We start from the raw sequence: 12,328 nt of genomic DNA, 5'->3' as shown, positions 1-12,328 counted from the left end.
GGCCCCTCCGGACTCTGACCCGTTTACACGGCCAGCGGCAGCAGCCTGCGTCTCTGCACTCTGTCCCATTTGTGACCTTATTTCATCCCCACCACCACCTCATGACTTTGGTTATGATTCCAATTTTCCCAACAAGGAAGCCAAGGCCTGAAGAAGTCAAGTGCTCACCGAGGGAGAAGAAAGGAAGGAGATTGACACCTGTTGCACCTGCTGTGTGCCAGGCACCCTGCTCAGTGATGTGCCGGCCACCTTGTTAACCCCCACGATGACCCCTAGGGTTCGGTTACTATTCCCATTTTAAAGATGAGAAGACCAAGGCAGGGCCAGGACAACGGTGAGGCAAGTGAGGCCCACAAACCCAGGGGTGCGTGCCTCCTTAAATTTTGCAAGCTAGGCCCCTCGCCTGCCTTGCCCTGAGCTGAGGCTCAGAGACGTGAAAACTTGCTCAGGGTCACACAGGTGGCAAGAGGTAAAACCAAGACCCACAGCCAGGTCTTCTTCACAACACAGCTGCTTCTAGGGCAGATGGGGGGGACGCGCTGGCTGGGAGGACGCGCTCACCTGGGAAGGTGGAGTAGGACACAAAGATGTCACTGGGTGTGGGCAAACTGGACACAGCATCCGGCTGGTCGAAGGTGCCTGGGCCTTCCTGGAACGGGACAGCGTCTGGCTCAGAGTCACTGCCAGGGGTCCTGTCTTCAGGGGAGGTGGAGTCCACCTTACACCCAGGGTCTTTCTGCTCTGCAGGAAGCAGAAACAGACACCACTTGTCACCGGCACACACAGAGCAGGACCCCAGCCAGCCTGCCCCAGCCTGAGACCCGCTGATGGCTCCGGAGCTGGGGTTCCAGTGCTGGCAAACATGAGCAGGACACCACAGAAGCTCTACCTTCTCCTACAACAAACATTTCACAAATTCATAAAGTAAAATTGGAGGGGAGAGAATGTAGAAATTTTAAAAACAGCTATAGAAACAAGTTACGAGGTATACACCCAAAAGAAGTGAAAACACGTATTCAAAGAAAAATTTGTACAGCAATGTTCATCGCAGCATTATTCACAATAGGGAGAAGGTGGAAACAACCCAAGTGTCCACTGACAGATGAATGATAAAGAAAGCGTGTGCAGACTATTCAGGCTTAGAAAGGAATGAAGTGCTGATATGTGACAATGTGGATGGGCCTCGAAAGCATGCTGAGTGAAAGAAGCCAGATACGAACGGCCCCAGAACGGGATTCCATTTACATGAAACATCCAGAAGAGGCAAACCCAGAGAGGAAAGCAGGGCTCTGAGTTGTTGCCGGGGGCTGGGAGGAGGTGGGAATGGAGAGCGACTGCTAATAGGTGTGGGGTTTCTGTCTGGGATGATGAAAAAGTTCTGGAATTAGATGGTGGTGACGGTTCTACAACATTGTGAATGTACTTAATGCCACTGAACTGTATACTTTAAAATGGTAAAAATGGTACAATTTACCTTATTAAAAAACAAGTCACATTATTCAGCTTTAAAAAGGAAGGAAATTGTGACACGTTACAACATGGATGAACCTTGAGGAGATTAAGCTAAGTTAAATAAGCCAGTCACAGAAAGACAAATAGTGCATGATTCCACTTATATGAGGTGCCCAGAGTCATCCAACTCCTAGAAACAGAAAATGGAATAGTGGCTATTAGGGGCTGGGGACGGGACTGGGGAGTTAGTGTTTAGTGGGGACAGGGTTTCAGTCTTGCAAAATGAAAAGAGTTCTGGAGACGGATGGTAGTGATGGTTGCACAAGAATATGAATGTACTTAAAACCATGGAGCTATACACTTAAAACCACGGAGCTATACACTTAGAAACAGCTACGATGGTCAATTTTATGTGTATTTTACCACAATATTTTTAAATTTTAAAAAAGTTACCCCTCAAAGGTCACAGAACAGTATATAAAGTATGACCCATTTGGTCTACATATGATGGGTGGACACAGAGATAGAAAGAAAAGAGAGAGACAAAGAAAAGTCTGGAAGGAAACACCAATCGTTAACAGTGGCCGCCTCTGAGGAACGAGACTGGGAGTCGGGATGAGCAGAGAACTTTTACTTTTCACCTTTATATACCTCTGAAAGCTTTGATTTCTTTTTGGTTATTTTTTAATGAGCATGAACTATTCTGGTCTTAAGAGTTTACCTCCCAGTATTATGTACGTTGGCCATTTTGGCATTGGTTGCTTTTTTTAATCACATTGACGGCCTCTTCCCTATCACACATTACATCTCAACATAATGATTCAAAACAAAGGCCCACCATGTTGGCAGCACCCAGAGACAACCAAGGCTAAAAGGTGGCTGCATCTCCATCCAGCCTTTTGTCAATTTGTTTTTACCTGGTTATTTGCAGGATCAACTACTCGTGCCTTAGTCCTTTATCACAGCATCATGAGGATTTTCCACGAGTCATTACAAAGCCTTCTTTAAAATCGTGGGTTATGACACAGATGGCAGACACACACACACACACACGGAGTACCCCCGGGGTAGAGGGCACCAACACGGTACTGAGGAAAACACAAGAAGAAGAGAGGGTCCTTCTGTGTGGGGAGCTAAATGCCCACATGGAAAAAACAATGCCTTCAATTTACATTGAGACTTGGATTAAAAAAATGATATAAAACCCATCTCTTTTTTGGGGGGGGCGGAGAATATAGTGGAGGAAACGTCCACTATATCACACAGTGTCCCCTTTAAGACAACCAGGGGAGAAAAATCGCCATTCTTGGCTTCCGTCTTACAAATACCAAAAGAGATGGATCCTACAAGCAATTCTGTCTTATCCTGTCTCACGTCGGCTGCTGGAAAGCACAACGCCAAATTTGCGGGCCACCTCTAGCAAGCGTGCAGGACCTCAGAGGATGTGTTTCTAGATCCCAAACTTACTCTTCTTTTCTTACACCTCCATTTCTCTCCATTTTGTTCCACTATATCTCTTGTACTTCTTAAGCTATCTCAAATCCTTTTATGGAATCAAAGAAAGCACCAAGTGGTAGGTAATGGGCTCCACAGAGATGTTTACACCTCTGACCCAGTAATTTCCTAAGGAAATAACTCAAGTGAAGCCCAAAGCCCTCTATATAAAGAAATTTGTGGTCATGTGAGCCAAAAATTAGGAATCACCTAAACAGCCAACACTAGGGAAGTGGATTAGTGAGTGAGCGCCCTTCACTAAAACGGAACGTTATAAAGCCACGTGAACTAGTGGTGATGAAGACTCTGGGCACGTGGGGCTGGCCCCGTGGCCGAGTGGTTGAGTTCGCGCGCTCTGCTGCAGGCGGCCCAGTGTTTCGTTGGTTCGAATCCTGGGCGCGGACATGGCACTGCTCATCAGACCACGCTGAGGCAGCGTCCCACATGCCACAACTAAAAGAACCCACAACGAAGAATACACAACTATGTACCGGGGGGCTTTGGGGAGAAAAAGGAAAAAAATAAAAAAAAATAAAAAAAAATAAAAAAAGACTCTGGGCATGTGGGGAAATGCTTAAGGGAAAATGCCAGATGAGAAAAGCAGACCAAGCCCATGGACTGCGATCCAAAGGTAAGAGGCAAAAATGAGACGGCTGTCAGGCTCGCAAGATTCTCGATGATTTTTTTTTAAGTTGTCGTATTTTCTTTCTTTTCAGTTTGAAAATCCAAATGCCCCAAAAGTAGTGGCAGGCCTGGAAAACAGAGGGGTCAAGGCAGGCCTTGGGCGGCTCACAGCTCAGCCACAGAGCCGTCAGGTCTCCTGCAGGAGGTCTCCTGGGATGAGTTCCGGGGAAGCAGAGAGCACTGCAGGGTTCCACAGTCTCCTCCGGAAAGCAGCAGCTAAAAACAGCTCCCCTAAAAGCAGGCAGGCAGAGGGCGGAGCGGCCTAGAGGGCTCCCTAGGGACCATTTCTGGAGCAAGTGACTGTGACCCAGGCTCTGACGTGAGAAGGAAGATCAGTCCTGGGGGGAGAAACAGCACACGTCGGCAGCCCCCGGGTAGGGGAGCGGGTGGGTTTGCGTGGCTGGGTCTAGGTGGGAAACAGCAAGGAGGGAGGGAGGTCACAGTTCCCCAAAGGAAGCTGGGGTCCCATCTGCAGGAGACAGAGATGGTTCTGGCAACCCCATAATAATAACCCCAACATCTATTGACCTCTCACCTCCCACAGCTGACTCAGAAACCTGGTAATTTGTCTGCATTCTCACAGCTAACGTGCAGCAGCCAGGATTCTGCCTCTCAACTCCCCTGCTTCTTCCCACGGAGGCTCCCAAGCCTGCAAAGAGGGCTCCTTAGATGGTGAAAGCTGGACTGTGCTATAGCTTTCTCGGGTCACTGCTTTTGATTGTCCTCTCGATGGAGATTCTGGAATCTGCCCTAGGTGTTGGGAATGACTTGAAGCGGAGGAGGGGAAGGGACCCTAGCTGTGAATATGGGATAGCTGCCGGGCCTGCCTGGGCAGCAGGGGCGACTGGCAGAGGGGGCGCTGGCGGGGGAAGCCAGAAGACTAGCCAAGGAGACAGAGGTGGGCACAGAGGAGAGACAATGAGATCCGAGTGAGGATGATGGGAAAAAGAGGGGTGGGTCAGACGGGGGATGCTAGCTGTGTGTCTGCCTCGTTCTGCAAATCTGATGTGAAGGCCTCACCCACAGAGGGATGCATTTAATGCACAGCTTTGTTCTTAAGGAGCGTCGTCAATACAAACCTCCTAGTAAAGCCAGACCAACTTCCCATGAGAACAAATACATAGCAGGAAGAGGAGCTGTTCCCTGAGCACAGAAAATCCACCACGACTGTGGCATCTCGCTCTTCCTTCCGCCTTTTCAGCATGAGCTCTGAACTGCTGAAGAAGCCTCGCCCCAAAATTCACAGCACAGCCTAACAGAGGCCGTTCGGCTTTGGCCAAGTGTACCATGCTCTGTCGCGCAGTAGCACGCCCCCTCTTCACTGACATTCCACCCCAAAGTCACCCACGTTGGGGTTTTTCCACTCTGAGGGCCGCACTACCTCTTAATGAAGGGGTGGATAACACGTCAGAGGATTTTAAAATTATTTTAAATTGTAACAACAGTGAATTTTAAAATAGCAACACAAGAGTCACCAAAACCCAGAGCAGAGGTTCTGACGCATGTAAACAACAGGACACCACCCCCCAACACGCGCTGAGAGAACTCGACATTCCGCTATTTTTGTTTTCAGCTGACAACGGCGCCCTCATGTGGCAGCAGTGTTAAACACAAGGTCACGCAGCCTGCCGGGCTAAGCAGGGACTGGAACACCAAAGGTGGCATCTTTTTTTTTTTTTGAGGAAGATTAGCCCTGAGCTAACTACTGCCAATCCTCCTCTTTTTGCTGAGGAAGACTGGCCCTGAGCTAACATTCATGTCCATCTTCCTCTACTTTATATGTGGGATGCCTGCCAGAGCGTGACTTGATGAGCGGTGCCATGTCCGCACCCGGGATCGGAACCGGTGAACCCCGGGCCACCGAAGTGGAACATGCAAACTTAACCACTACGCCACTGGGCCGGCCCCCAGAGGTGGCATCTTAATCACTGCATTCCAGGTTTGGAATCTTGCTGCTCCCAGTGACTTGTTTTGTTTTTTTTTTTAATGGCAGAGTCTACTTACCTTACTTTTGCTCACAGATATTTTTATATGGTTCTATTTCAAATTCAAATGATTAGAATTCACATAAGATGCAGCCATACTGTGAGCTTTGCACCAGGCTGGGTACCCGGCTGTAGGACAGATGGGCCTGGCCCTGCCCTGGGAGAGCTGACCAGGGGATGATGAGGTCATCTCAAGACAAGGAGAAAGTGCTATGACAGGGGAAGAAGAGGGGCGGCAGGAAGGAGCACAAGGGTCAGCTCACTCTTTGTGCAAGGAAGACTTCCTGGTGGTGGTGACAGTAAGTTGTAACCAGACGGATGGATGATTAAGAAGAGTTGGCCAGGAGACAAGGCAGAGGAATAGCACAGGGAAAGGCTGAAGAGCAAGCCAGAGCCTGTGACATCCCGGGAAGATTGAGCAGAGATGGGGCGGGCACAGCATGCCAGGCGCAGGGAGGAAAAGTGGCCTGGGCCAGATCACCAGTGGCCTTGTAGGTCCCACGAAGGAGTCTAAAGACACTGCAAAGATCCTCGTTGCCACTGAGAATGGACAGCAGGGTGGGCACTGGGCTAGAAGACCAGCTGAGTATAACTTTCCCAGAAAGCTGGCATCCGAGCTCACCCTTCATTCATAATGCCCTTGCCCACTTCCTCTTTCATTTGATTCAAGGAGAAAGAAGGACCACATGCCTCAGAGCAAGAACATCACTGGCCCATACATTTTGGATCATAAGAAAAAAGATGCATTAGAAAGAATTTCTACAACTCCAAGAGCAGCAGCCACCTTGCTATCGCCATTACTCTGAGGCAACTGAGCGGGAGGGCTCTTATGTGACACTGGGTCCGCCAGGGCCGGGGCCGGGGAGGGGAACTTTGCAGTTATGAAAATGAACCCATGTTAAGTGCTGTACACGCGCCAGTTTGTGCATTAGATATTATCACAGTAACGCTGTGCCGGAGCCTCTGTAATTATCCCCACTTGCCGAGACTTCTAGAGGTTGACTGGCCTGTGGTCGTGCAGGGAGTAAGTAGCCAATCCAGGAGGTAACCCAGTGTCCTCAGTCACTCAGGGCCGAGCTATGGGCAGTGACTTAATCCAGTTCCAACCACATTACAGATCCCAGGGGGCAGAGACCCTGTCTGTCCTGTATCCCCAGCACCTAACACACAGCCTGGTGAACACAGCAGGTGCTCAATAAACACGTATTGGAGGAACCCTGTGACGAGAGCCTACTCTCCCAGACAACCCACCCCCACCAACGTGGAAGAGTATGGGACAGATGAACGTGTGCAGAAGAATAAGCCGCAGGTGCCGTGTTACATGTCACTGGCAGGGACAGCCCTCACCTGGGCAAGCTGGAGAGCTGGATGGTGCAACACTGGCCGCTCCTCTGGCAGATCAGGCCGAGGGCGAGGAACTGAAATGCCTCTCAGGCACCCCCGCCCCTGGAGAGCCCCAGGCAGAGGGGACTGACTCCCTGGGACAGAATTCCCGGTGTTCCCCACCTCTGCCACCAGGTCCCATGATCCAGGCCACACAATGTTCCTCTTTCCCCTCTTTTTCTTTTTTATAACAAAACCAAGTAACGGTGAAGCAGAGCTTAGGTTTAAAGTCAGGGCCAATGACAAAACTACAAATGACCCAAATGATCCTTAAAAATGACTGAAATCCCCAGTCCCTGGGCCATTGGGAATTCTAATAATTAATTCAGCTCTGGCCTCCGTTTCTCTTGGATAATGGAAAGGGGGCTGATGGAGGTCGGGGGAATGATGATAAGGAAAATTAAGGAGTTCATTTTCTCTCTCCTCTGCTCTGTTTTTTCCATGTCTGTAAAGTTGCCAAGTTAAATGAGCCCCTGAGGCTACTGCACTGAGACAGAAGACCCTGACCGCTAAAGACAGATGAAGCTGAGGCCTACTCTAGCTGGATGGAGGTGCTGCTATTCGGACAACAGTGACCATGTCTGGGACCCTCTGATTGCCGGGAGAGACCCCTCCGACATTGTCAGGGGCAGGATGGAGAAGGACGTAGGTGGCGGCTCCTTCCCCACTAGATCCGTCTGCAGGGGCCTTGGGACCTGCTTACCCCCACCGCAGGCCTGGATGAAAAACAGCTTGGGCTTCCCTCCCAAGCTGGGGCAGCCAGTTCCATTGAAGATGTTCACGATGCTCTCGATGGACACAGGACATCCGTCTGTGCCATAAACAGCCCCCGGGAACTGGAGGTGGCTGGCCTAAAAGACCAAGAATCCTGGTTACAAAACCAAGAAGTTGGAGAAGGAATCCAACAGCCTGTTCAGAGGTCTTGTGGGGGCCAAGCATCTAGAAGGCCCCAGCCAGGGGCATGAGGCTGATCTGGACAGAGCGGGTTGGTTCTCAAACTCATGTGCCTATGGGGGCCAGACAGCCTAACTGGAGAATGCCCGCCAGCTTGCTGCAGATCAGTGGTTCTCAAGGTGTGGTCCCTGAACCAGCAGCAGCTTCACCTGGGAACTTGTAAGACAAGCAAATTCCCGGACCCCACCAGACCCCCTGAATCAGAAACCCTGGTAGTGACAACCAGCAATCTTGGCCTTCAGGCGCCTCTGATGCAGCTAGACGTTGAGAACCACTGCTCAAGACCAGGTATTCTCAACGTTATGTGCACAGGGATCTTGTTCAGGCGCAGGCTCTGAATGAAGAGGTTGGGGGTGGAGTCTGAGGCTGCATTTCTCAAGAGCTCCCTCGTGATGCCCACGCTGCCAGTCCAGGGCCACACCATGAATGAAAGGACCAAAGGGGCAGCCCCCACCCAGCTACAGGCCAGAGTTTTCTCTGTGAGGATGCTGGCCTGTTAAGGTAGTTTTTCATAGGAAGCTGGAGATCCTGACTTTTGTGTGAAAGTTGCCAGTTTTGAAAACACTGTGCAACCACAGGGGGACTACAGGCCCCCAGCTTGTAATCTCTGTTCCGTCCAACCCCTCGACTTTAAAAGATGAGGAAACTGAGGCCCAGGAAGGGGGAGGGGCTTGGCCACAATGACCCAGCACATGAGTGGCCAAGCCCAGAGCGGCTCCCAGTGTCCCAACTCCCAGCAAGCAGCAGAGGGTCTGGAACAATGCCCAGCACGACCGAGGCAGAAGCTGGGAGCTCTCGTGTGCTGTGCCCAGCTCTGAACAAAATCCAGGCGTAGGAGCTTTGTGAGCAGAGCTTGTCTCCTCCCTGCCTCTCCCAGATGGCGTCTCCCAGGAACACTGTGCCACCCAGGAGGGACATCCAACTCCTCGGAGGGCCAGATGGCTCCCAAGAAAACAACAGGAGGTGGATGGCGCCCCACGGCTCTTCCCACAAAGCCAAGGTGTCTTGGACGCAGGAAGGAACGGGCTCCTGCACGGCCTCTCTGTGCACCTTCCCTGTCGCCTGCCCAAGGAGCTGAGCCTCCTACCTGACAGCCGTGAGAGAGGATGACCACCACGCAGCAGTCTAGAGCACCATGGTCGCGCCGTGCCAGCTCCCCCAAGGCCCGGAGCATTTGCTACAAGAGAAGGCTACAGGTGAGCCAGAACACTGACAGGTCAGGCCCCATCCTGGGCCCACCCAAGGCCTGGGCAGAGCACCTTCCCAGCTCCCGGGGCCAATACTGAAGTAACGACAGTCCTAACAGTCACAGGAGCCACCGTTCTTGGGGGAAAGGTGCGTGCTTGGGCACTGTTCGTTTAACCCCCTCTACGACCCTGTGAGGGGAGTTCTATCTTACTACCTAGACAAGGAACCAAGGCTCAGGGGTCGCACAGCCCGTGGCGGGAGAGCCAGCCACCTCGACGATGTCCTCAGCCCAGGTGTCTCGGAGTCTGAACTGGTAACCACCGAGCCCCACTGCCTCCCACACACGGTCCTACAGCCCTGAGGGCTCATCTTGGGGAGTTGCTTGCCTTCGGGGTCCCTTGCAGGACACCCCGCCCCATCTCCCTCTGCAGACGGCGACCCTACCTTGGCGGTCAGGTCGCCCTTCACCTCCACCATGAAATGCAGCAGGCTGAAGCGCTGCCGCAGCTTCTCGCAGTCAATGTCGGAGCCGACGCGCCTGCCGAGCCCCGACGCCAGGTAGAAGTTCACGTTGTTGATGATGAGGCAGTGGCCACAGGGGTCCGCGTTCAGGACGTACGCCTGCCCAAGCACAGGGACCAACATAAGCCAGGGACTCACCGTGCTCCACGGGAGAGAAGGTGACCCCCTGGTTTTCACTCGCGTGGTTGACAATCTGGAGGGGTGGGACAGAAACTGGGGTCTGCCCCACCTCTGCAGGAGAAGCAAGGTCTACACCCAGCATTCCAGGGCAGAAGCAAGCAGCCTGAGACAGACTGGGGAGAGCACGAGCTGTGAGATGCACGAGTAGCTTACCTGGGGAGAGAAGATTAGCTCCCACCGCAGTATTCAGGGACAGGAGCTGCCAGCTTAGAAGTCTGACACCCATAGACATTCACCCCAAAAGGCCCTTACAGATTGTCTGAACAAGGGGAGTGCCTGAGATTTGTGTGGGTGGCTCTGCCCAGGCCCACCCTCACCCCTTCCTCGACATTTTGCTTGTAGTCCTCTCTCAGAGCAGCCTGTACTTTTTGTTTATAGGACTTAATACTATTTATATTTATATATCTCTTTGTGTAACTGGCCGCTACTGGGCTGATGGCTCCATCAGGGCTAGAAACACAAGTGGCCTGTTCTCAGGTATCCCAGCACAGAGCCCAGGGCTGGCACACAGGAGTCACATCCTAAATGCTGGGAATGAGAGAGTGAGTGACAGTCTGGACTGGGTGCCACAGACTATTCTGATGCCCACCCCCCCTCATTAGGTCTGACCCCCGACTTCAACGAGGAAGGAGGAGCAGGGATGGACCATCTGCTCCAGAAAGAGGTGTGCTGGGGTGAGGGAGGTGTGGGGGCCCGGGGCTGGGAGCCTCCCTCCAGCCGGGCTGGGTTCTCTGGGCTCGTGACACAGCTGCAGGGAAGGACCTGGGAGGGGAAAGCAGAAGGACCCAACGCCAACACAACTGGCCCCAAATCACATGAAGACTCACCAAATCGGCGTTTCCCCTCAATCTGTCCTGAGCACCTGCAGAGAGAAAGAAAAAAACGTGAATGTCAAGGTCCAGCGGGGGAGGGGCAGGGGACTCTGTGAGGACAGCCCCCACAGAAACGGAGGAATGGGAACACAGGAACCCTCAGGCACTGCTGGTGGGAGTCAAGGGGCACAGCCACCTTGGAGAACTGGTCAGAAGTTTCTAATAAAGTTAAACACACCTACCCTTGGAGCAGCAATTCCACTTCCAGGTATACACCCAAGAGAAATGAGTGCAATGGGCACAAAAAGACTTGGTCACAAATGTTCAATGAAACCTAATTCATAGGGCCCAAAACTAGAACCAACCCAAACATCTGTCAACAAGGTGATGGATAAACAAATTGTGATACAGCCACACAAGGGAACAATACTACACAGCCTGAAAAGGAATGAGCCACTGATGCGTGCAACTCCATGGATAACCTCAGAAACATTATGCCAAGTAAGAAAAGCCAGAAGATTCTATACGATGTGATTCCATTTATGTGACATTCTAGAATAGAAAGGCGTAAGGAAACTCCAGGGGAGCAGATGCTCCCTGTCTGTGGAAGCCACTGTAGGTCCTCAGGAAATATTTGCAGAATAAATAAGTGAGTCAATTTTCCTTCAATGTCAAAAGAGTTTTCACTTCAATTAGCAAGATGTCAACTAGTCACCAGCCTATAAGGGTGTGGGACACTTTTTTTTTCTTTTTTAAACAAAGAGAACATGGTGGCTACCTCCAAGTCATGCTGGAGCCTACAATCACGATCCAATGATAGTGACATTCAATGCTCAGAGCAGGCCTGGACCCCTTGTTGGGAACTATTCTCTTGCCAGTTTAAAAGCCATGCCAGAAAAGCATTCATGTCCCATTTTTAAAATTAGAAATGGTTTTACCTAGCCTGAAGACCCCTATTAGTCCCTAGACTTCATTCTGAAGCTACTGCTCATTTCTAAAATTCCACTGCATCCCAAAAAATATAACCATTATTCACTACTGAGGAATTTATTTATTTCCCAGATTAACAATAATGATGCACAAAGTGAGAGACTGACATCATCAAAACGTCAAAATAAGAATTTTCAACTGCCTTCCTCCACAAAGAATACCAATTTTGACAATCAACCATGGACAAGAGTGCCTTTGTGGAAGTCCAGGAGTCCAGTGGAGCAGTCCTGGCACACCACTGGTGCAAAAGAACAATCTGAGATGGATACACTGAAGAGCAATATGAATCGGACACATTCAGTAAACACTGGAGGAGGTGGGGCTGGCCCTGTGGCCAAGTGGTTGAGTCTGCACGCTCCACTTCTGTGGCCCAGGGTTTCACCAGTTTGGATCCTGGACGCGGACATGGCACTGCTCATCAAGCCATGCTGAGGCGGCGTCCCACATGCCACAACTAGAAGAACCTACAACTAGAATATACAACTATGTACTGGGGGCTTTGGGGAGAAGAAGAAGGAAAAAAAAGAAGATTGGCAACAGATGTTAGCTCAGGTGCCAATCTTTAAAAAAAAAAAAAAGACTGGAGGAGGTGACAGCTTCTTCAAATGCAAGACTTCAACAAACATGAAAAATCAAGAAGACATGACATCACCGAAGGAACACAATAATTTTCCAGTAACTGTC

General features: G+C 51.0%; 1 protein-coding gene across 5 annotated transcripts in view; it reads right to left on the bottom strand.

Annotated features, from left to right (window-relative positions):
- Nucleotides 1-12,328, bottom strand: part of CASP9 (caspase 9) — a 29,640-nt gene that overhangs the window by 9,340 nt on the left and 7,972 nt on the right. For all 5 annotated transcript variants that reach the window (XR_011535401.1, XR_011535398.1, XM_070602630.1 and 2 more), the window contains exons 3-7: nucleotides 10,670-10,704; nucleotides 9,585-9,761; nucleotides 9,040-9,129; nucleotides 7,702-7,849; nucleotides 562-741 (exon numbers count right to left, since the gene is read on the bottom strand). Coding sequence is in view for 3 of the 5 variants with exons in the window: in XM_070602630.1 (XP_070458731.1) it covers nucleotides 562-741; nucleotides 7,702-7,849; nucleotides 9,040-9,129; nucleotides 9,585-9,761; nucleotides 10,670-10,704 (630 nt within the window). In the remaining 2 variants the exon portion in view is untranslated. The remainder of the gene's footprint in view (nucleotides 1-561; nucleotides 742-7,701; nucleotides 7,850-9,039; nucleotides 9,130-9,584; nucleotides 9,762-10,669; nucleotides 10,705-12,328) is intronic.

The sequence above is a fragment of the Equus przewalskii genome, chromosome 2 (assembly GCF_037783145.1).
Source record: "Equus przewalskii isolate Varuska chromosome 2, EquPr2, whole genome shotgun sequence".
Classification (NCBI taxonomy): domain Eukaryota; kingdom Metazoa; phylum Chordata; class Mammalia; order Perissodactyla; family Equidae; genus Equus; species Equus przewalskii.
The sequence above is the reverse complement of the archived record's forward strand: the minus strand, read 5'-3'. Positions and strand labels throughout refer to the sequence as shown.